This window comes from Diadema antillarum, unplaced genomic scaffold (genome assembly GCF_040938485.1).
Source record: "Diadema antillarum isolate AM-2024a unplaced genomic scaffold, OU_Dant_1.0 seq00001711_RagTag, whole genome shotgun sequence".
Classification (NCBI taxonomy): Eukaryota; Metazoa; Echinodermata; class Echinoidea; order Diadematoida; family Diadematidae; genus Diadema; species Diadema antillarum.
Window position 1 is genome coordinate 185,442 of NW_027272400.1, and position 26,202 is coordinate 211,643.

General features: G+C 38.2%; 1 protein-coding gene across 1 annotated transcript; it reads left to right on the forward strand.

The window, feature by feature from the left end:
- The first annotated feature begins 598 nt into the window (after positions 1–598).
- LOC139711845 (uncharacterized) lies at positions 599–18,872 on the forward strand. The gene is made up of 10 exons (XM_071623697.1): positions 599–844; positions 1,805–1,977; positions 3,096–3,197; positions 4,287–4,408; positions 5,174–5,410; positions 6,694–6,806; positions 7,229–7,290; positions 10,447–10,600; positions 17,179–17,479; positions 18,044–18,872. Exons 1-10 carry the CDS (start codon positions 599–601, stop codon positions 18,679–18,681), a joined length of 2,148 nt encoding a protein of 715 aa, XP_071479798.1. The 3' UTR covers positions 18,682–18,872.
- Positions 18,873–26,202: the final 7,330 nt, after the last annotated feature.

Below are 26,202 nucleotides of genomic sequence, written 5' to 3' on the forward strand. Positions count from 1 at the left end.
CTGGACAGATGAATTTTTCTGTCTTGATAACAGCAACTTGTACCCCCCCCCCCAAAAAAAAAGAAAAAAAGAAACCAAAACCTCTGCTTTGTATCTGAGGGGAACTCAATTACCATGGGAACTAAGCCAGTTGGGCCTGCTTTGGTGAAACAAGTACAGACATTGTACTTGAAATGTTTTATATGAAGTACAGTGTACATGTCCATGATCATATACATAGAGTACAGTCTGTATACGCTGAATATTTTGTGAGGTGTTTATTTTCGCGAATTTCGCGAGTCAGATGCTATTCGCGAAAAGTGTAAAGACACGCGAAAATATTGACTCTGATCCCGCTGTGAATGTAACGTACGCGTGTACACTTCTCCATTCCAGTACAGGACTCCACGATCGCGAATTTAACCACTCGCGAAATTGTCGGGAATTCCCGATTCGCGAAATTTTAGACTTGCGAAATATAATATATGGCGTATAGAGTAGATGCTGCAGAGGAGTACAGCTCCATACAGAATTGGCAAGTTTATCAATTTACATACTGTATAAAAATGTGGTATGGATAGCTTTAAATTGTATTTCAGGTTCTACAATGTAGATAGACATGAAGTCAAAGAGTAGAAGCGGAAAGTCAACGGCAGACTCGAGTGAGGGCGGAAGTGGGGGAGGAGGTGGCGGTGGTGATGCCCAGACTGCATCCTTCAGGCGAACACCTCGTCAAAATGGCTGGAGCTGTCCTTCGCACCCACTGCAGTTTGTGGCGTGGTTCTTCTTGATCTCGTTTAACATCATCTATCATGGCGTTGTGGTGCCTGTCCTGCCCTACGAATGGCAACCAGCTGGATATATTGTATCCTTCAAAAGCATGTGTCATTACACATTCATTCCTTTCTCTCTCAAAAACAAAAATACTTACTAACTCATCTGTGTAACATATTATTATGAGTACTTGTACAGTACTAGGGAATGGAAGGGTAACATGATACACAAGTTTGTATTGTTCCGAAATGTGAATATGCAGTGAAAATAAAGTACATTGAAGATATTTTTCCAGTAGAGGTCTTTGTGGGAGCTATGTGTGATCGGAAGAGATCATATATATAGTTTTGCACAATTTCTCAAATAAACTTGTGTGTTCACTTACAATGTAGGGCTATCTGAGCATGCATTCTAGTGGAAGTGTATGTTAGTTAAATGCTTGATGTCTACAATAACGACCTTTATGCAAGGTATAGACATCTTGTCCCTAAAGCCAAAAGGTTTGTTTATGTTTTAATGCTGGATTTACTCATACATGTATATTTTGATTCTCTGTTTGGAGGTATTGTTTATTGATTGGTTTTTACAATATTACGTTCTTTTCTGATGTCTGCCACATCCGTGTAGTGAACGTTACGTTGACATTAGTATATTTTGAACTTCATTCCCATTTTTTACATACTTTTCTAAATCAAAATGGCAAACTTTACTAGGTCTGTGTCCAGAAAACATTATCAAGGTCAGCAATACTAATTCAGAGTGAGCAAAGTGTGATCTTCCTCCCTTACCCAATAAATTTCATGGTTTGCTCATGTCTATTAAGTATTTATCTGACATTGTAGAAAGGAATGCATGATCATGTGTACATTACTTGGTAGTAGGGGGGGGGGGGGAAAGGTAGTTTGCAGTGTCTGCTGAATGAACAGGAGTATTGTTGACCTTCATGTACTTCAGAGCCAGAAACTTGAAAAGAAGAAGAAAATTATTGTTATTTACTGTGCTGGAACAGAAAAGGTGGTTAGTTGAACTTAACTGGCACACGCCGCTTCAGATCGTTGGACTGGCTGTGCTGTGCCACGTGATTGCCCATATCACCTGCCTGACGATCAACCCTGGCGACCCAAACACCTTCAAGAGGAAGCAGAAACAGATGCCGATATTTGATCGCTCTCAGCATGCTCATGTGATAGAAAACAACCACTGCTATTTGTGTGAGGTGAACGTGTAAGTGCACATTGTTCATGCTAGCCAAGTTTTCCATGCGATGAAACCTGCAAACTATCCATCTCTGTCACTGTGTTCACCATAAAGCATTCATTGGATAACCGTCAGAATTGTAGCTTAATTGCAGATGTCTTATGGTACAGTCAACTTGCCTATAGGAACCATCTAAGGGAGACGAAAAAGGTAGCCGCTAGAGACTGGTGGCTGCCATAGGCAGGGTATTGAACATGAGGTATCTTTTCAGGGAAATTTTATTTAGCAGTCATATGTATGGCAGGTGGCCACTGAGACCCCATTTACAGCGCAGGGCCGGGCCGAGCCGCGGCTGAGCCCGGCCTCAATTGCGGTACTCGGCCCCGCAATTTTGTCCGTTTACAGGGCCGGGCTTGGCCCAGGCTTTTAATTCAAACCTTTCAATATTTTGTCGTAGTGGCGCTCTGCTTGTAAACAAATGACTATTGTTGGGACCGCGCCTGTCACAGTTTGGTACCGCATTTGGCCCAGTTTTCGTTTACAGTGAGAAAAGGCCGGGCTCGGCTGCGGCTGAGACTACCTCCAGAGCTTGGCCAAATGCGCAGCCGATTTTGGTACCGCATTTGGCCTTTTGTGCATTTACAGTGAAATAAGGCCGGGCTTGGCCATTGCCGAGCCTGGCCTTTTCACTCACTGTAAATGGGGTCTAAGGCATGTTTGACTATATACCTGCCTAAATTTGAGATGCAAGTCTTTTGCCCTCAGTCTGAAGTTTTTATATGAGCTGCTTTTGAATTACACTGTAGCATATTAAGAAATGCAAATCAGAAATTCATATCTGCACCAGATGTGCAAAGCGTGTAGATTCTTTTCTTTTTTTTTAAAGCATGATTTTGACATGCTGTTTATTGTCAGTTTCTGAAACATTCATTCTATTCTCAATAGGAAGTATGTTTGTCAAGTCATCACATGGGCATCTAGGTAAAAATCTTTGATCATGACATGGATGGCAAATAATGCATAAAACTCTTACTACTGGTACCAATATGTTCGTTAATGAGAGTGATCTCATGCATCATGGCTACATTGAGCATAAAACCCATTTGTGGCATTATTTCTGACACTGAGTGTTTCCCTCCCTGCAGAGACAAGTCCTCCAAACACTGCAGCGCTTGTAACAAGTGTGTCATAGGGTTTGACCATCACTGCAAATGGCTCAACAACTGCATTGGTGCAAGAAATTACAGGTGAAACCTTTGTATTCATTGAGATTTTCTGAAAAGGTTTTAGAGGAAAGCTGTCATTTCAAATGGTTGAAGCATTGCTCAATCTGTGAAAGCTTGATTAGCTTGCAATGTATTATACCATAACTTGAAGTGCTTGTGAAGCATTTGTGTAAATCTTTGTCCTACTTATCTGTTGGCTTTTGCGAAATTCGTGAAATTAAAATGCACACAAACATTCCTTGTTCTACAGTATCCAGTGGGTTTCTTCCACTAAATTTAATAATATTTAGATAATTGCAGAAATATTTGAATTTATGTTTCATTCCCTCAAATGATGTCACATATTCAACATCATATGCCTTAAGATTGTATCTATTAGGTTGTATTGCTTATTTCAAAACTAAATCTCTACCTGGACCTTTGTTTCGTTTAGATCAGTATTATGTGTAAATTGTTATCAGCTATGTTCCAAACTTCAAAGTGGTCATATTGGTTACATAATTGAAAGTGGAAATAAATGTCAATTCAACGTTCAATTTAGGCATGACCAGTGGACTCACCCAATTTGTACAGAAAATTATATTGACCCTTTCGTACCAAGGACAAAATCATCGTGTTCGGAAGCTATGGGAATTTGAGTCAGTGGTCTTGAGAGCGCGAAAGAAATGCATATTGATATGATTATCAGCTCAAAAGGTGTTGCTTTAATCTCATTAAATCTTATCACTATCCCCACACTCAAATAAGTTCCATCATCCCTGACATTTGCATGTTTTATCAATTTGATAATTGAATTTTTTAATAAAAATATCCTAAATTATATCTTTGTAGGGGATATACTGCCCTTGATAGTATTGCATAATGCAGAGATGATAAGCAGGAGTTTATTTGAGAGTAATTCTGTATACACTGCACATTTTGCAATGTTTTTATTTTCACCAATTTTGCAGGTCGGGTGTTATTTGCAAATTTATCAACATTGGAAATTGTTAACTCTGACCTTGACATGAATGTGGGGACAGAGTATAATTGATTTGATGTCAGTCAGTAGTTAAACATGGTAATAGATGTATTATTTGCGAGTGTACCTTCATGTTCCATCTTATGCAGAGTCTTCATAGCATGTCTACTTACTGCCTTCGTCAGCTGTCTGATAGTTTGTGGGGTAGCTCTTTATGTAACAGTAGCCTACTGGGTGAAACCATTGCTGTTGCATCCCAGCGAGTTGGAAGGTGAGTTTTTTTACGCAGTTTGGTTATTAGCGTAATATGCTAGGTTAATGAGGTCCCCAAATACCTGGCATGTTTGTTTTATTGTCGTACATCATTCTATGTATAGATACTCCATTGGGAAATTTGCAGTGTGCAATTTACTGCTTAGCTGTGTCATGTTGAGTTTTAGTGAATACTGTAAAAGTGGAAATTTTCGCAGGTGTTGAAATTTTCGCGCATTTCGCGCAACCAGAAGCCAGCTCGAAAATAAAAGCACGCAAATATTTTTGCTTGCCGTATGTTTGTGTACTTGGTGTCTTGATTCCGCGGAATTAAAAACACGCGAAACTCTTCTCACCCAGCAAAGCACGAAAAATTAGTTGCGCGAAAATATCCACTTTTACAGTAATCAAACACTGTGCACTACTGTGCATGAAGAGAACTTTTTAACAAAGCAAGTGACCGTGACATGAAGAGCTTGTTGTGTGCTCTTTGTACATTGTATTAAAACGTTTATCGATAGACTTATTTTCTTAGTGGATTCATAAGAAGTAGAGAAAAAGTCTTTTTTGTTTCCTACGTGGAGGACGGTATGAAAATATTTCTTGTTATTAAAAAAAGACTTGTTCAAATGTTCAACTTATGTACATTGTTTCTAGATTTGAAGGTAAGGAAGGAAAATTTGTCTATTAATATCTCTACTATATATATTCAGTAAAGTTCTGTAATCACCATGGATGTTGTGTGGAATAAGTTTTTGTTTTTCTTTCACGCTGCGTGTTTCAGCTCTTCGAGCCGACAAGCCCTTCTCGTGTCAAGTACCTACCCCGACTTCTGAGGCGAATGCAATTACTGAGCAAGTAGCTACCACACCGGCCACAGGGTGCAACTTTCACGAGAATCTCAGGGTCTTCAGGCCAGTGTCTGGTTCTACGTTCATCTCTGTTATCATTGTTCTGGTCGTCCTCTTGTTCATTTCACTGGTACTGCTTGGGCATCTCCTGTGCTTCCACATGTATTTAAGTAAGTCTGATAACTCTTGCATTGTGTGCATGAAAAAACTTGTAGTTGTTTTTTGTTGTTTTTGTATTTGAGGCGCGTCATTCAGATATGAATATTTGCGCCTTTATCTTTATAATATCATTATTTCACCTATGATTAATTTCTCCAAAAAAATAAACTTTTTACAATTGTTTTGTAAAAAGTATTGTATTTTGTGAAAAGTATTTTGTATATTGTACAAAGTATTTTGTAAAAAAATATTGAGAGAGTAACCTGTTATCCATGCACTTTTTAATAAGTTGTACAGATTTTCGATTACACATGGATTTTGATACAGAAAAGTCCTAAATATCAAATATTTCTCTGACTAGCAGTGAGCTATTACAGAAATATTCTGTGAGTCCTCTCTGTTTCTGCCTGAATGTACACTTGCAGAGCTGCCTGTCAGTGTGTTTTTACAATATGCAGTATATTTTTTATGTTCAGAATTTTTATTTTTAAAGTGTGGTGTTTTTTTTTTACTGAAATGTGATTTAACTTGCATGTTGTGTTCATATGTCCAATTTTTAAAACCAGAGTATGATTTCTGCCTCCAAAACATTTTTGCATTGCATGTTTTTGAATCTGCAGTGATATGTTCCAATTGCCATAAAGCAACAACCTTGAAGTACAAGTTATAATCATGTGACAATATGATACTGTGAATGATGTACAATAGATTGACATGATTGCTAATGTCATGCTTTACTGGAACTGTTTCTGTTTAAGACAGTATGCCTTGTTAATGATTGATACCATACCTTAAATTTGACACTTGAGAACACTTCTTCACTGTTCCCCCTTCACTGATGAATTTAAATGAACTGTGATTTTCTCATGAATAATGTGATGAGTTGCTTTCCATGATATTCTGATCAAAGTTAGTCATTTTGATATTAAAAACTATGTAAAATAATTGGTCACTTATATTGTTCAGGGTGAAAATCTTCACATGTTGTGAAAATGGGTGCTTTAAACAGCAGTTTCGATGCAATGATACATGGAAATCTAGGCAGGAAAAACTGAGCAGTGGAACTTCCCTGTGAGTTCATGTTGTCGGGATTATTTTCATTTTGGCCCATTTCATAGAGTAGTTCTACCTGCAAGGATACACAACACTAGGCATCAGTAAGACCATATTGAATCAAACAATGAGCTTATGATAATTTGAGGCAAAGGTGGTATCATGATAAATCATATCAATTGAAATCATTTTAAATATATACATTTTATATATGCTAATTTTCTGTTTGGCTGAATTGCAGTTTCTCAAGGGCTCAGTACCTATGATTACATCATGAAGCAGCGCAACGATGTGGAGGAGCAAATGTCAACAGCCAAATCCAAGGACAAGAAGTGTTGTGGCTGTTCTCACAGGGTGAGACTCTGCTTTTGATTCAAGTGTCTCGATCATTTGTTTAATGTCTGTGTATTGTGAATGTGAATTCAAGCAGACTCTGTGTTTGTACATGGAACTTGACAGTCAATATCATGGACATGTGAATTGGATATTGCCGGGATCACTCTACATCTCTCAAAATACAAAATGTAAGAGCAGTGTAGGTGTCTTGAAACAAACTGCATTGATTGTACACTCCATCTATTAAGATGATTTGAAGTGGGTGCAGACTGCTGACAAATGTTACACATTTTGTTTTTAGTGTATTTTTGATATGTAGATCTACAGAAAAACTAGTAAGTGGAAGAAAGGAGTAAGTTTATTAGAAATTCCCTATTCAAGTGTGAAGTACAAGGTGTGTTCCATTTTGTATACAGTTTTGTTTTCATTATATTTATTAGGGAGGAAAAGTTGCTCCTGCCAAAGAAGGGACTGAAGACATAGAATTACAAAGTGCAAGAAAGTAAGTATGCATGAATGACACCACAAATGTTCTTCTTCATGTTTTATGTACACACTTTAGTGTTCCATTCATCTGCACATTCTCGTGTAATGTAGCACTACCTCTTTCTTGATAGCTTCTGTATTTCCTTTGTGTTCTGTTTTGCTGCTCTGCTACTTTGATTTTTCCCCCTCATCAAGTGTCTGTTACGTGGTATTCAAAGTATACTATTGATATGCTTAATGACCTTTCTACCCCAATCTTATTGTATGTGGTTTGTAAGGAAATTTTGTTTCTTTCCTTTTTTCTAGTGCAATTTTTCAAACCATTTGTTTTATTCAGGGTTGTTAAGCCATCAGTGGCTTAAAAAACAACAACAACAACAACATCAAAGCATATTCCCAAACTTTTGGTGTAGGGTTTGGTCATTCTGTCCGTTCAGATGCAGAATGTCATAAAAAGAAAATCAACATCAGGTAAAACTTCTTACATTCATCCAGTAATGTGGGAGGACACTGATATCAACTCTATGCAGTGTATAGTTGAGGGATCTATTCATGAAGATTTCTCTGTGCTCAATTCTTGTTATACAGGATATAACTGCGCTGGAAACAAAAAAATATGGGTTTGCTTATGGATGAGAGACTTTCATAATACCCAAGATTACATGTTGTCTACAATGTGTTTTTGATACTGCAATGGGCAAATGTCTGGCAGAATTTTTTTGTCTTGTTTTGTTATCACTAGATGTACCCGTCAAATTGGTCTCTGTTGGCTCATAAAGATATTAATTAGCTTTTGCCTCAATTGATTGGAGGTCACTCTAACAATTTGTCAGTGTGGAGGCTTCCCAAAAGAGCTGAGTGGGATAATTATGCGTGATGTGTTGTGCCTACCCTAGTGCAGCTCCATGAAAGTGAGGTTGTCAAACTATTAACTAGAAAAGCACTCGGAGAGTGCCCCCCCCCCCCCCCCCCCCCCAGGCAGCAGCTCATTGCCACCCATACACACATGCAGTTTCCCAATAAAGAAGCCATTTGTTTACATCATCAGCTTCCAGCTGTGTGGCGCCGTGCCCAAGCATAACACACACTTCAGTGCGCGTATGTGTAAACCTTAAGTACGTGCTTGACCCCATATGCCAAAAGATTTTAAAATCCTTCAAAAATCCATACAAATTCCTGGATCACTACCAAAATTTAATCATCTGCTCCTTGTGTCATTTTCGACTTTTCCTGCAAGTTTCATTCAAATCCGTGTACAATTTTTTGAGTTATTTTGCAAACAAGACAAACCAAGGCTGATGACCACTTAACCTCCTCCTTCCTTGGTGGAGGTAATGATTTACCTCCACCATTTGTCCAGTTCCTTTCACTTAATATAGGTAGCAGAATGTGTGACCTTCAGAAAACTCCACCTCCTGCTTAATCTACTGTTACACTGAGCCTATCTGAAGATGTAAATTTATGTGATGTGCATAACACCATAATCCATTATCCATTATTTGTAGCTCAGTAGGTAGTATTCCATTCAAGATGTTATCAACTCCCCTTCCCCATATGACTAACAGAAATGCTGCTTGCCTTGAAATAAACCTAACAAGTCATGTTCAGCACCATTTGCATGTTCTCTTGGTTTTCTTCCTTTTTCCTGTCAAATTTTATACAATCTTAACCTATCACTGCTGTTCAATTTCCCTGACGTGTTATTGCATGTTAGTTTGCACCTTTGCACCTTTCACTCTTTCTCAGTGCACCTGAATGTGTGACAACTAACCAACTAGCTAGAGATGCACAAGCTTCTGATCCTACGTACTCGGGTGTCATGAGTGCTGAGGCCCTTATCCTGTAACCTTGCTCTATCTACCTCCTTCAATCAACTAATATTAGCTTTTAGTAGGTATTCTTTCTCCTCTTCGCAGACATCCACTGAGACAAGTGTAGCAATTTACAATGTGTGATATGTGTTTATAAGTATTTTCTTTTCATGATGTGCTGTACATGTGTTTTAATTTCATGTCATGATGTACAATTTTGCCAGAATGTATATGTGATGTTACCGGCAGACAATTTCAATTTGAAGTTTGTAGTGTAGTAGATTTGAGTTTATCAGCAGATAGTTTCCTAGAAAGTTAAACAAACACAAACAAACAAAATTATGCTGATTACCCATTAGTTATTCATTGTCAACAATCGTTCCAGTGGGGAATAATGATATTGAACACTTTATCACCAACCAAACATGTTTTCCACGTATGTTAGCTACTTGCCAGGGTCTTTTGGAAACTGGCTTTATGAGAATAAGTGTACTGCCGGTAGGGCGGGCATGCCTATAAAGTTGACCTTTTTCCCCCCTGGGCGATGTCAAAAGACCTTTAATAAATGAGACTTATGGAAGACCCCTGTCAAATTTATGAACATTTCAACAACTTGAGAGATCGGTAATGTTTGTCAGAACTTCATAGGTGAACAATCAGTCTCTCACTACAGATTGCTAAGGATTTTCTGTCAACCTCAGAAAATCATTTCATACATGTTGTTGACATTAAATGGCAGAAGCTTGATCTAATCTGGAAATTATTTGAATAACCCATCGCTTGATATTGAGAAGCTAGTGAGATACAATAGTGTGTTGTTCTATACACAATAAGTGTTTGTATCGATCATGCTACTTGTTCTCGGATGTCCAAACTGCCATTTCACAACTCATATGTACCTGTACCTTGTGACCTATTTACAATGTATATAGCAGTTACACATTTCTGATGTGGAAACATAGTTCTCATTTGCCTGCAGAACTGTTGATTTTTCTTCAGGAATTAACAAGGTGTGTTTAAGATCAAAATAATTTTCCACCTTTGATCTTAAAATACTCGAGATCAACTCCTTATCCTGGCAAATCACATCAACCAGACAAGTTTCTTGGTAGACCTTCTCGATATATTGCAAACAAATTCCAATGATGGAAGATGAATTTTGAGCCTTTTGAGAACTATGTTTTGGCTTTAGCAAAAAAGAAAAAAAAAATTATATATTTTCTTCTTTCCATGACATGTATAAAGTGCACAACACCTCTGTTCCACATGTTGCATTCATGTAGATGCATGCCGTGTGTGCTATTATCTTTATTCACTATGATGAAGTTTTAATGATTTTTACCTGCTCTCCTTTTCAACAGAGAATCAGGAGAAATTGGAATAGAAGCATCAGTCACAAACAGCGTATCTGTAAGAGAGAGTGAAAGCGTTGACATCCCCAGAGAGACAGCAGTGGTGATCCACCAGGAGGGTAAAGAGTCAAAAACGAGTCGATCATCAGGAGTCAAGACAAAGGTGAGGGCTGTGCTGCAAATGTCTATTGCGTGGAAGAATGATCACCTCTACAAATACAACTTAATTGACCTCCTTAGCTCTAACTACATGTAAAAAATGTAGTTTTATAGGTTGTACTGAGTCCCATGCTATTGTGTATATGATGCTGCACACCATACCCCTGGGTACCATCACACTCCTGTTTACAGCAGTGTGTAGCGCCATCTTGTGTTCATAAAATGTACACTTACACATTGCTCTTTTATATGGGAGCTTAATTTTAGCAATTGGCGATAACTATTCCAGTGCCAATACAGTACTGTTGTGATGTGTTTAGTGTAATTACTGCAATAATAGTGTTAAGATTTATATAATTTTTTTTTTTTTTAATAATCATTTAGTGAATAATAATTGATATGGAAAAAGTTAGACTGGCTCATTTGATCTGTGCAATAACTGGCAGGTAATTTCTGATCTTTGCCCACCATGTATATCATTGATTATAATGCAAAAAAAAAAGTGTGCCAGAGTTACAGAATTCTGATCTTTTCCTACATGTATATTGTTTATTATAATGGCAAAAAATTTTGCCAAAGTTACAGGGATTTGAGGGAATTCAACGGAAGTGCACACATGAACTATAGCATTACTGTGTTATAAATGAAATTGACACTTTGAAATCTATATCTTATACTGAACAGAGTTCAATTTCCCAGTTACTTCGACAGACCCAAGATCAATTATTAAAAAAGAATTCATTTAAGACTTTTTTTTTTGTTTTGTTTTGTTCATAAGTTCTACAAAACCTCTTGCATAAACCACTAGAAATTGCTCTGAATAAATTTATTATTGGATGTACTTTCAAGGTTATGTATGGTGGAGCGAGGGGCTGGGTGGGGGCTAGTTTTTACATATTAACAACCAGAAGCTAGCATGAAAGTAAAAGCACACAAATATTTTTACTTGCCATATGGTCCAGTAATTAATATCCTGATCCCGCAGAATTAAAAACACATGAAATTCATCTTGCCTGTCAGTGTGAAAAATTACTCACGTCAAAATATCCACTTTAGCCGTAGTTTATGCGTGGAGATGAATATGACTTACCTGAGCTTGGTTTTATACCATTGGTATTCTTTTGATTTTAATGTGTCTGATATGGAGGATGAATTTCAGTTTAGTTTTGGTCATACATGTGTATGTAAGAAGTAGTGAAAGCACTCACTCTTATGTACTCAACACCACCCAACATCAGATTTAGTTTTACCAGGGTACATGAATTTGAGAGGAAAAAGACAACAACAACTTAAACTATAAGAGGAATCAAGAATATGTTGATAATGGCACTGGTTATTGAACCTAGATACATTATATAGGTTGCCACCCAAAGTCCTGTTATTGTAGTTCAAATGCTGAGGTACAGTATGTTTGTTCAAGACTACATAAACCACTCACTTTTCTCTCACAGATCAGTGTACACCTTTAATAGCGATACAAAATGGTCCAACTCATTGTGCACTCTACTTACAAATTTTGTATTTTGCATTCTGATTGTATGAAACATAGACCTTCTTTGTTAATGCTACATGCTACCAAGATATCCGTGACTTAAAATCGCTCAACCACCCATTTTGCTGTTACTCTTAAAATTCATTGGGAGGGATATAAAACAAAGACAAGGCCGTTGTTCGAGGTTCTGGTTAAACTACACTGTACGTGCCCTCAGAAAATAGTACTATTGAAGTCACCTCATGCACATAGTTTAAACCAGAACCTCTCAGGCCTGGTATATTTGTATACTATATTGCACAATGTGTTTATGGCAATACTGTAGTTGGTGTCAGCATTATCACTGAAAACTCATCTGTTCTCTCATGCCATGTAATTTGTATTGATTTATTATATGCAGTCTGTATATATGTTAAGTTCGTTCTATACGTTATAACTTACAATGTTTATCTTATGTATTTTGTATATTGTATTGCGTTTCATCGTATCTCAATCTTTATATGTTCCATGATTGAATCTATTTTTCCTAATTTTTCTTCAGCGCTTAGAAACATCGTAATAAGCGCTTTATAAATGATATTTATTATTATTATTATTATTATTATAGCGTGCACACGCACTTGATACTGTAGTTGCCCTTGTCAACAAGGAAACGTGTAGGAGTTGATTGATTGCTACTGAAAAACCATCAAAAGCAGTACTGGCAGTTTGTGTTGGCAGAATGAGTTGGTTGTATCAAACCACAATGAGCTGTGACAAACCATTCAAGTTGGTGGTAACTTCTTTTAATAACAATCAAGAATCTTCGTAATTAACTTCTCTACATAATCAGAGTGTTTTATAAAGACGAGTAAGAGACACCATGGTAGTAACACCCCTTATTTAAAGAACAATTTTGTATTTATTTGTATTTTTTTTTGGGGGGGGGGGGGGGTGGTCGTGAAAACTGGAATCTTACTAATCACGGTTTACATTGGTAGCCAGTGTGGTAGACATATCAGAATAGTTTGCTACGTGTTATTGAACCGTGATATATGCGGAATTATATGCCAAAGGAACTCAACACATTGAGTGGAAGCAGTGGTTAAACTCCTTGGGTATTTTTAGTCTTGTTATAAAAAGATAATAGGTTGTCATTTTTATTTCTTATGTATTTTGTTGTTTCCAATTTTCTTCTGTATTTCTCTGATTTTCTCATCCTTTTTTTTGCTGTATATAATATGTCTATGTGCTAGAGGGTGTGTGTGTGTGTGTGTGTGTGTATGTGTGTGGATGTGTGTTTGTGTATGTGGTATTTGTTCTACACTATTTGAGAAAGTTATGATACTTTCTAGAAAATATTTACATAACAAAAGAAAAGTTTTTGATTCTGGTGATACACAGTCATGTAGAAATAGCAAAATTTCAGCTACTTGTGTTCGGTTAGCATAATCTGACACCCGTACCGTAGGTCCGATTACCATAAATTTGGTATCAAAATGTGCGGAAAGGATCAGAGAGAACAGTTGTGGAATTTCTTTTCGAAATACTACAGGGCAAGTCCAAGATAACGCGCACGTTACGTATGGGACATTCAGAGACTTTTATGACCTGAAAAATAGTGTTAATGGCCTTTCATCCTATTGAACTTCATCATGGTGATTGATATCTAGGAGAAGTATAATCATGTAAAAAATTGAGAAAAATGACCTTGACAATTATATTCTAGAAGAGAAAATATGTGCCGTTACGTATGGGACCAGAAAAATTTTGTTTTTTTGAACATTTTTTTCAACCTCAAAACTCTCTGAAAGTATATCATTCTACAACTTGTAACTCACTGTGATGAAAGTCACAACACTCAAGATTATCACAGGTAAGTTTCATGTCATTAGGCAAAAAGCTCTAATTACAGGTTCTAATTAAAGACAGACATGACGCGTTACGTATGGGACAGTTACGTATGGGACGGTTTGTCCCCCATTCATTTAGTGTGTGAAGAACTATGTTTATGGGTATTTTGCATAATTATTGAAGTAAAATCAGTTGAAACTACTCAAATACTGATCCAGATTGTCAAGGAAACAATGTTCCCCAAATATTCACCATTATAATCATATTCAATCATATTTTTATATATTTATGACCAACCTGGGTATGCATGCCCTTTGTCCCCCATTCGTTTAGTGTGTGGAGAACCATGTTTATGGGTATTTTGCAAAATAAATTAAATAATTTTGCAAAATACCCATAAACAAATTTTTGCATAATTATTGAAGTGGAATCAGTTGAAATTACTCAAATACTGATCCAGATTGACAAGGGAACAATATTCCCCAGATATTTACCATCATAATCACATTTAATCATATTCTATATTTTTATGACCAACCTTTAATAGTATGTATGCCCTATTTTTATCAGGATAGTTACTACTGAAAAAATGAATAGTTTAAAGTGTTTACTTCCTATGATGAAGGGCAGTTTGCCATTCAGTTTCAATAAAATTCAGCTTGATACAAGAAATATGAAGTTTAATAAATAAGCAATACCTGCTGCATGGAACCCCAGTGATCGAGTAGATATATGATGTCTGTCTAGCAGTCAGGTCATTGATTCGAGTCACACTTCAGTATGTATACCCATGAATTTTGTTGTGGCTACTATTGAAAACTGAATAAGGACAATTTGTGTATCACTTGCAATAAATAAAAAATAATTTTACTTTATTTTTTTTAATATATATCACAACCATTTCAAATTGGAACTCCATACATAAACTTTGAATTCCTCTAGTCTTAAGATTGTATGCTCTTAAGTAATTCATATAATTGGTTTCCAATCATCTCATTAAATGTTGAAAACGGAATCCTCATTTCTACAAAAAACTATACCATCCCTTTAATGCTGATTTTTCATTGTGTATTTTGCCATTTTCCCCTCCCCCTTTCTGAAAATTGTTTAGTCAAGTTCATGTATTGTTTCAAGTGTCTATAACTCAAAAAGTAGCGACAATGTTGAGATGCTTTCTTCAGGATGATTGACCATTTGTGTACTGAGAGACCTTCCCAGCTAGCTACATGCATTCACATGCAATATGTATGAGGATGTCCCATACGTAACGCATTTGTCCCATACGTAACATTATTTCAATGCCTAATAAAAAATGTTTCTTTTACTTTTTTTTCTTTTTTCTCTGGTATTTAATTTCTCTAAACAATAAATTAGAACTTTCCAAAAGGGCATTAAAATAACCTTAGCAATTTCAGAAAAAACCTAAAAAAATGACCTCATTTTGTTACGTATGGGACATCTCATGATAGGACACGAGCTAATTTGCATAATCATTTGCATAATCCCTAAATTTTCATACCAAGTTAAACTATGTGATGAACTTCTTATGTCCACATATAAATCAAATATCATTTGCTTTCCTTTGAATTAATATGAATTTTTATAAATGTCCCATACGTAACGCTGTGTTTCACATTTATGCAAATGAAGCCCTTGAAATTTGCATAGATTTACATAATATCATTTTTTCCTCCATGGAAATCAAAACTTCAACTCATAAGCTTCAAAATGATACCAAACATGTCAATATTGAGCGAAGATGAAATTTTGCCTTCTGAGGGGACCTTATCTTGGACTTGCCCTACAAAGGCATTAGGAAGCACCAATAAAAATTCAACGGGGGGGGGGGGGGGGGGGGGATAATACTAAGGTTAAAGGAAATTCAGTTGACTCCTTCATTGTACAAAACTTCTACTGGCAGTGTGATACTTCATGTTATCACAAAAACTAAAGGGAAAGAAACAATTTGATAGTTACTGTATTTTAATACCTTGTCTTAAAAGGAGAAAACAGAGTGAAGGCGTGAATCCATATTTGTGACCAAATACTGAGATATGGCTGAAATTGTGGATACATAGTGCCATCATTTGTGGGTCCACCCTCTCCAGTCAACAAGCACAGGGGTATATAAAGAAGACCTAAAGCATATTGTGATACAGTTGCCCCTGCCAAGAATGTTTGCTCCCTTTGTGCAATATTTACTTTATCTTCGCCAAGAAGCCAACAGCTGCATTGAAGCTTCATGAGACTGCATGCTGTGTAGCACTTTTAATTTGCCAAAATACATTGTGCCTTATCCTAGGTTTGTTTCTCTGCTAACATTACTCTGTGAGACCTGATGAACTTTGCATACTTCAACCGAGTTATGTATAGTGTGAATAATGGATACCATGTCTTTTTCTTTTTTCTTTCCTATTTGAGCTGGTTGCACACTTAGTGTAAAACCATGTTTTCAAAAGACATCTCTGTTGGCTTTGTTAAAGCTGGAAGTACCAGTGATCTCATTTCTTTTGTCGAGACAGCCTTTATGGTGTACATTGTATATTGCAGTTATATTGTCCCAAGAAACAGATGCTCAGTAGTTTTCTATTGAGTTTGAATTAAAATATATTTCATTTCCTTACAAGAAACTGTTTTTTGTTAATTTTTTTACATTGAAGAATGCAATAATAAAATGCAACATTTCATTAAAATTGTTTGATTTATAAAACAAATGAATTATTGTGTAAGAATGAGTAGAAAATAGACAACATAGGCATACGCAGTACTAGAGAAAAAAAAATTAAAAAAGTACTGAAGTGTTCATACAAATGAAACTTAGATACAAGTAAAGAAATAATGACACACATACATGTAGGTAGAAGTCAAACTGACTTAGAAATCCTTGCATTACATATGGAATAACTTGCTTAAACTTGCAGAGAAGAGTAGGGATTTTTAAGCCAATTTTGAACAGATTAAAATGCCTGTGAAACAAAATGAGTATATGATGGTAGTGTACGTATGCATGTATGATGTCACGGTTGCACTGGTAAACACTGTCAGAGGAGCACTTTGTTTTACACTGTTTGGCAATTTGTTCCGCATCTTTTAACCAAGAACAGACAGACCGTTTCTTGAAATTTGTGCTAGGTTTGGATACATTTGAGAGGAGAGTCATTTATCATAATCCGTACATTTTTTCTCCTTCCCCTCCCCCCATCCCCTTCTCTCTCTTTCTCGTTGTCCCATGCCCTCATTGACACTCCTGAATGTAGAAAAAGAAAAAGAAGAAGTTTCTGCCGAGGGCCCTCCCACCTCCACCTTCCCTTCTCATCAGCCAGCAACAGACAGGCAATCTTCATTCCACCACCGTCATCTCCCAGTCCGGCTCCTCCCCCGTCACGTCCCCTATCGTGGAGGAGACCTGGCTCTACCCCAACGGGATGGGAGTCGGGGGAGGCCTGCCGCAGGCACCGACAGAGACCTACATCGAGCAGCACATCGTGCGGCGGTTCAGCATACCTTCTTCGATGCAGCCGGGGGCAGGGGTTGCCCCGGTGCCCTACCCTATCCACAGTGAGCAGACATAGATTCATTCTTTTAATACATATTTATGTTGGGTTTTTTTTTCTATTTTCTGTCATTTCTTGAGAGACTTCTGGCCCAAAATTAATGTGGCACCTATTTAAGAGCTGACTTTGAAAGTGAGTACCATACGCAATTCGTTGGTGGTTGAAATTTGGTTTTGGCCCAGTTTTTGTCGTACTTTCAGCAAGTTTGTAGATGTAGGTAGGCACGCGCAATGAGTAGAGTGCTGTTTCATGTAGGGACTGGAAATAGTCAGTGCCAGGAAAAAAGTGTGATTTCAACTTGGTATTTCTTCATCTCTTTTCACCCAGTGTGAGGATGGTGCTTTAGAAATATGAAAAGATAGCTTTAAAATCAAAATATGATCCTGACCACCATCGGTTTTATGTTAACAGTCATCTTAATTGATATTCATATTTTGTACCTGCTGTGTTCTACTTCTTGTAGTGTGCCTTGTTAGTCAACTTAAACAATCTTTTCCAAGACTTTCTCCATGGGTTGACATGGGAGAGAAAAGTTGAGCCAGAATCTTGTCATTTATTTCCCTTGTAGCCTCCAGCAGTGTTAATGACCTCCTGCCCTTGAGTGCCAGGAGCATGGCGTCGGGCATCCCTCTACCAAGGGCCACCGCTCTCCCTCCCCTGGGTCAGATCAGCATGGACCCACCTGTGCCCGCTCTGGATTACCACTCGTCTTCAGCTGAGTCCCTGCACGAGCTGGCAGCATCAGAAAACAGCGCTGGGGCACTCAAGAAGCTGCAGGAGGCGACAAATCTGTCCGCCTCGTTCCCACCTGCGCAGCAGAGCCCAGCCAAGGCCCAGAAGACCCCCATGGGACAAGACGGTGCCACAGGGAAAAAGAAGAAGGTGAAAGTTAAGCACAAGTCTGCGCATGACAAGAAGAAGAAATCGCCGTCCAAGGAAGCGGACTCGAAAGGTGGTCGACAGCAGCTGAGCTCTGCGCGCGATAATAGTGAAGTTCCCCCCAGCACATTTGATGGAAATTGTGGAGACACCCCAGCACCCACTGTACCCCTCCTTGATCTCAGCGGACTAAAGGGGGAGGAAGATTCCCCACCACCGCCTGCCGTTCCCTCTGCCCCGCCTAGCAGTGATCCTCCGGTCAACCTGGAGGATGATGAGAGTATTGTCAGAGCCAACAGGAGGCGGTCTATGCTGATGATGCGCTGAATGTCGACACGCGGTAATATACTCACTGTTTTAACCGGGATCACCAATTGTTTCACATGCTTTGCGCTCTCACCCAAGGAGTTTGATGACAGTGAAAAGTCATCCTACGCTGCAGATTGTTGACTGCATGCTGCTGCCAAGCATAACTGGTTGGAATAGATTAACCAAGCTGCATGGACACGTTATTCAGATTTGACACAGGTTTCTTTTATTTTTGTCTCTCTGGTTACGGAGAGATAGAGATTATTGATATTCAAGTTTTGACACTTGTCTTATGGACTTTTCAACATGAAATGAAATGTTTTACATTTATCAGATGAACTTAGACATGTTTCATTTTATCCGTCCCCTAAGTCCCTGTGCAATATCAACACACTGCACCAGAGTCACAGCTAGGAGCTGTCGTGACTGTTTTTAACTTTTGACCACATATCCTGGATTGCCATGTGGTATTTGTGAATAATTTCCCCATTGGTATCTTTGTACGTGATGGAATCTGTTAATGTGGCTATCCTATGTGTATGTATGTTAGTGCATGTGTATGTGTGCACGTATGTTTGTGTGTGAAGGTAGTTGTTCATTTTCAAAGATGATGCAGTGATATACATATAGCAGAAGTATAGCAATCAGCCATAGACAAGACAAGCTTATCTGAAACCAAGCAAAGCTGAGGTTCCCTCTGTATTGCTTTTTATTGCATGTTTTTTTATCCAGTGGACAAACAGTAAGAAGTAATTTATCACTTCTATGAAGAGAAAATTTAAAGAAAGATATTACAGACCATCATATTTTCAATTCAGGTCATCCTTCAGAGATGGAAGAAACATTCACGACCTATTGGACATACTTTCCACCAATATGACTTTCAAGATGTGTAAAATTTATAGTTTGTATTCATTGATTCTTCAACTGTGATGATATATGCCACATAGTAGTATTTCTGTTTTGAATTTTATGTAAGAATCTGAAGGGCATTAGGTCTGTTAAAAGATCTTTTACAGAGGTTATACATTGCTACATATGCAACATTTGTAGTTGAAACATGAAGCTATAGTTCATGTTATCCCGTTTCCTGAAAAGTTGGATGTTGGCATCATTACTGGGAATGAAATAAGAGCCGCGAGTACAGTATCACTGTGCAAATCATTGTAACTTGAAAGTATCTCTGTTAATCCCAGAAGCATCTAGATACAGCTCAATGTCATCTCAAATCTTTTATGTGCAATGGTCAAGTATATGTATGTCTTTTCAACTAACTGGGCCACTGCCATTTAATTACTTACCTTTTGTTTCCATTGGATTTACACTAATGGCTATACAAGGCTTATTGTTGAAGTGTGGACAATAATCAGTGCTCCACATTGAAATTGCCAAAGAGTTCTACATGTCAAAGAATGTCAGTAAGGGCAGTAATTCTCTATTTATGCTAATTCCTTTATTTATGCTAACTCTATTTATGCTTAGTTTTCTATTTATGCTTAATGTGATGATTTAATTGCATTCTATTGAGCAGAGTCTATGGAAATGTAGTGGTTTATGTGAAGGAGATTCGGATTGTACATTCCACAATGCAATGCTACATTTTTGCATTTGTTTTCTGTTGCATGGATGAGGTATTTTGGGACAAAAGTCAATTATTGTAACCTGTCATAAGTGAAAAGGTATTACGTTGTATTGCTTTAAAAAAAAATAGAAGAAAAGCTTAACTTGACGGCAGAGTGTGACAATACCAATGTCCTTAATAGTGATCAGTCAATCAGGTATGTGCTGTATTCTATCACCTCACAGCAGTTGATAGTATCAACTTGATACATGTGTTTCTTTTTTTTTCAGCGGAATGCTTTTGCAGGGTTGACAAACTTTATCTCAGATGGTTGCTAGTTTGTGCATGTCTCACAGTGTTTGTTCCCAAATGAGCTGAGATTTCATTTCTAGTAGAAAGGCACAAGGGTCTTATGACTTAAGAGGAGGATATTACATTTACATGATTCGTCTTTGACATGCCCCTGCTCAGCTTAAGATGTAATGTCGACATTAATCGTCTGACCGTGGCTTTGATGTTGTGATATGTCAGCTGCATGAGGTATCATATTAATGGCAGTAGTAGAAAACCTATTTTTGTAGGAGACTGGAATGGTCAGTTGCCAATGTGGTCAGCTGCAGTTACGTCCTTCTACTGCCAGCAGTGCTTTTAGGAGTTTATGGAGCTATAACAGACATGTCTGGGCACCGTAAATGTAAATCAAGGTTAGACGCCCTCAGTTTGCCAGACATGCCAGAAGGTCATGGGGAGTGTAATGGGCTCATTCTCGGAAACGCAACGGGCTCTACAATGAGCTGATGAGGTAGATAGCTCTGCATGCTCATAAATATTGACACGCTGCCATTCATTTGAAGGAGTAAACCCTTTTCATGTTGGGGAATTTCAAATATCTTCTGCAATTACAAGGATATTCACGTAACAAAACAAAACAAAAAAAGGGGGGGGGATAGAAGAGAGCAAAAGAAAAAGATATGTATACATGTATAAGTGTTTGTTTTCTCTCCCCCTCCCCCCCCCCCCCCCCCCCCCAACACACACACACACACACACAACTTGTGACTTTTTATCTTGGAGAATCTGTGACACAGTGATCATGATTTTTTTTTTTTTTTTAGTTATCATCAGAGAAAATGAAAGAGAAAGGACTTAAAAGAGAGGCCTATAATCTTTAGCCTGCTTCCTGTGACACCTTTGCATCTCCATAGACTTTCGCATATGACTTACCAGCAGGTCCCCTGAATTGATATAGCCCTCCAAATTTGCTTTGATCTCCTTAGGTAATAATCTGTAAGAACTAGCTATCCTATAGTGAGCACCAGACCTACGTGTATTTGGTCTTTTTGTGAGGAACATATTGTCCTGTGAAGGAGAAAGGTCAAGAAAGAACTGAATGTCAGCAGCGTACCCGTGCTAGTGTACACTGCAGAATAGGGCCACAGATCAGAGATAAGGAAAATGCTATTCTCTTTGGTCGGTATTGAGCTGTTCAGATCTCGATACCTTTTGGTGTATGCTTGGTTTGTTTATATGGTGTCCCTTTACTACTGCCTTGTATACATAGACCCCGAGATAGCATGCAAACTTTATTGTTGCAGAATCAGACAAGCAGTCAAAACCAGATCTAGATCCGGTTTGGAAGTCTTGGTCATCTATATAGTTGATTTTGTGATATCTATGTATGCAACGGAAACTATGGTATGCTTGTATACATTCCTGACATTCATTTCATATATTGTTGACTTTGTGACTGGCTGGCATGGAATCTTGTCATGTGCATTTATATGTCTATAACAAACAAAAATATGAATTGGAATTTGGCGCTCAACCAGTCACAATTGAGCTTTGGTAGATGCCTTTGTTTGATATCTCAAGGTTATCATAATGCGTAAAATGCAGCAAGATCTCAACTGATTTTACTGAGATATACATTCTCAAGTATCATAACTACTTTCAAAATATTTTCCATTCCTTGACTGCATTACCTGCTTCTGTTGGTCTGAAGCCGATATCCCAAAAGATCCCTTAGTTTGCATTTTGTTGCTTGTGTTAGGCAAGCAGTTGTTCAGAATAAGAGCCATTACACCTGTTTCTTCCCTTTTGTGACACTCAGCCACTCTTCTCTTTACACAGGGGTACTAGTAAGGGTACCAAAGGCCCCCTCCCCATCACTTGAGTGTGCAATTTCTCCAGCGAAAACTCTGTACCTGTTCTATGTCAAGTTGTGATGCCATAATCTCTGCTCTCTGCTGTGATTGTGTCCGATGCGGTGATGCTGCACCACATTTTTTTTTTCTTCTTTCTTTTTTATTTACACACTGGTTTATGAGAGTTAATAGGGAGCTTTCTGTTTTGGGTGGTAGGATCAAAAGTTAACCTTTAAGCCCCGTTTTAACTTACCTTACTGCAACAACGTCACGACAACGTTCGGAGAACAAAATGCCTCGCCTCGCAATAAAACTGCAGGGGAAAGAGAGGGATACCAAGAACCTTCTACAGGTATGTTTCCACAAAGGGGGTGTGTCCACTGATGGTGACTATCCTGCCCACCTGCCAGTGGCACCTGTTGTTCTGGATCGTGCACATGCAAAACGTGGTTACTAGTATACAATCACTGATCACGTAGAGTTCAGTGATTATACAATCCATGCACATGATTGGCTCACGGCGTTGTCAATCATTCTCTGTTTGCAATGTTGCGCATGCACGTTAAGTGTGTCAAAGGAATGTTACCGCGGCTGCATTGTCTGAGTAATGTCGCGGTAATGTCGGGGTAATATCGGGGTACTCTAGCTGGCTATGGTAGAATTTGGCAAAAGTTACTGTGACAGTGTCCAAGCAACATTTGTGGGGACAGTTTTAGCAGGCATGGTAAAAAAATCAAAACAAAACAACAACAACAACAAATGTTACTCGCATGTTACCCGGACGCTGTTGCTTTAATTCTTGTTTGAAAGGCTCTGTTAAAATGGAGCTTTAGTGAACATCTTGCTCTGCCCTGATCCATTGGCTGTTTTGATTTCTGTAGACGGGGAATTTGCGTCCACTGCAGTGTACAAGCTGTTTTAGCTGCATTTTCTGTACTTCAACATACAGCGGCTTGCTGTTCCGTCCTGTTTACAGACCGAATGCTGCAATGTATTTCCACTGAGTCCTGAAAGTCAACAGGACGGAGAGATGTTTGGTTTCACGCAGGCAGAAATCATTTTTTACACTTGACCTCCCATCCTTATTGCCAACCATCCTGAATTGAAAACTTGCTATTGAGATTTGAAGGGTGTGTGTGGGGGGGGGGGGGGGGATCTTTTCATACTTGGCCAAGGTATGATTTATGAATTAAAGGTCTGGTGATTAAAATTTTACATAAGATCCGTCAAAGGTTAAAGGTCACAGTTCCTAGGCCCAAAGTGTTATATGCCTGCTAGGAATTATTCAATTCAATTCAATTCAATTCAATAGTTTATTTATTTCCATCGAAGAAGACAAAGAAAACATGATTCCCTTCTGTAACTAATACTGATTGGTAGGAAAGATACAGGTAAATGGAAAACTTTTTTAATACCTGACATGATTACAGTCAAAGGTTAAGATCAGAGATCACTGGTCCCTTCAGCAAGGAGTGGTAATTCGATTGGTAGTAAAGTAGAAGTAAATATCTGGTTATACATGTATGTGTGGACTGTATGATAGTGAAAGGTCAAGGTGAAAGGTTGCTGTACTTCTGGCTGACAGTTCTTTTTCCAGCCACATGATTGTCCAATGGTTATAAGATATGGCAGGAAGCAAAGAAAATTAAAAAAGACATATTTGAGTGAAATTATAGAGATGGAAAGTCAAATGTCACCGAACTTGTTCCCAAATTTTCTCATTAATTTAACATCAACATGACAAGAAGGTGAAAGTTGTTGTTGTTGTCTGAAATAACGAAGAAGGTGAAAGCTTAGTTCTCATAGTTGCTGGTCAAAATAAGTGGCCTGTACCTAAATATACTGTACATGGGAGCAGCACAGTAATACATGTAGTTGCAATATAATGATTGCATTAGGGATGGATGTACCCAAGTTTACTAATACATGTACTATACATGACAATCAGATTTCTAGGTTATTATTTTTTTTCTTAACTTTGTGTTTTTTTAGCTGTTAATGTCTAACCTTCCTTTAATTTGTGGGAAAATGCATGTGTGTATTTAGTGACATGTAACGCGATATGCAGCATCTTTTGAATTATGTTTTTCAAAGATGAAATCTTGCCATGTATGCAAACAAAGCAGTTTTGATTGTGAACAAAATAAATCACCCCCACAAAAAAGAAAAAAAATGAAAGTTGGCTGAATGTTATTGTGATTATTTGAGTGTGTTTGAGACCGAGAGGTTTCAAAATACATGACTTCATTTTTAATGCAGTGCTATTATAGTTTCTTCATTTTATTGGCTGAAATGTCTGCTATTGTGATTCACAGTATTAATTCGTAAAGATATTTCAAAAGAATGGAGGTGCTCTATAGTACAGCCTGCAAGTATGATACTAATGTGGGAGAGGCTTAAAGGGATAGTACAGTATTGGTGGAGCTTAGAATTGGGCTTTTAACTTTTTGTGAGATACCAAGAAAACACTTATGAAATAGTACAGAGCATACCATTTTAAGAGGAATTCAAAGTTCATTTGATGAAAATCGGGTTTGGAATGACTGAAACATCCAAAAACAAGGTAAAACTAGAGAGGGGCCGTCAAAGGCGGCAGACCCACGCCTAAGTACAAAGTCGGGGTAAACATAATGTGCATTCGGTCATCTACCAGAATTCGGCCACTTAATTGCCAGTGTGCTTTATCACCAGCCAGTGAGTTCTACCAAAGATCGTACACTGAAGTGTACGATCTTTGGTTCTACAGTCACATCACACGCAAATCACATAATTACACATACGGTATTAACACTCATTCACGTACAGGAAAGTCCTTAAGTCTCCTCCAAAAATCCATCGAAAATCCCAAATTCCACCGTCAAAAGTGCAGAATCGGAACTTTTCCAAGCGCGCGCGAATTAAGTCCAGTTTTAAGAGTATTGTCTACGCGACGGGTCGCGGAAAAAGCGCTAAAAATCGAGAAATACGCCGTTTTCTTGCGGGATATTTTGATTATAGCAAGCCGAGAGTGTGATGATATCAAAGGTCGTATGAGTGTACGATCTTTGATGGTATCCACAAAAGCAAAAAAGAAAAACAAAATTTACGTACCCCCTAGGCAATTACCCCTATGATTAGTGTCTACGGGAATTATTCAATGCAAGGGTTGAATGCAAATGTCTACTGCACCAGTATTCGGCCACCAACGAGCGCCGCAACGTCCCCGGTGCAATTTTGCACCAACAGTGTAGAGCGCGATGCATTTTCAGCGGCCTTGCACACGCATTGACATTGAGCACGCATATCGTGCAGTGTGACTGCGACCGAGCAAAATGCTCCTCCAACGAAAAAAACAATAAATGTTAATTTGAAAAATCATCAAATATCAAAGGTCGTATGAGTGTACGATCTTTGATGGTATCCACAAAAGCAAAAAAGAAAAACAAAATTTACGTACCCCCTAGGCAATTACCCCTATGATTAGTGTCTACGGGAATTATTCAATGCAAGGGTTGAATGCAAATGTCTACTGCACCAGTATTAGCCCACCAACGAGCGCCGCAACGTCCCCGGTGCAATTTTGCACCAACAGTGTAGAGCGCGATGCATTTTCAGCGGCCTTGCACACGCATTGACATTGAGCGCGCATATCGTGCAGTGTGACTGCGACCGAGCAAAATGCTCCTCCAACGAAAAAAACAATCAATGTTGATTTGAAAAATCATCAAAATACGGGCCAGTTTGTGATGACGGAGAACGAACTTTCATAAATCTAGAAGGACATAGTCCCTCAAATAGGCCTAAACGTAAATTTCGGAATTCTTACGAACATTTGAGCAGCGAAGTCGGATCGTT

Coding starts and splice junctions, on each gene's coding strand:
- LOC139711845 (XM_071623697.1), top strand. CDS start 599: ATGAAGTCAAAGAGTAGAAGCGGAAAGTCAACGGCAGACTCGAGTGAG. Junction 3,198..4,286: donor ATTGGTGCAAGAAATTACAG/GTGAAACCTTTG, acceptor CATCTTATGCAG/AGTCTTCATAGCATGTCTAC. Junction 17,480..18,043: donor GGTGCCCTACCCTATCCACA/GTGAGCAGACAT, acceptor TTTCCCTTGTAG/CCTCCAGCAGTGTTAATGAC.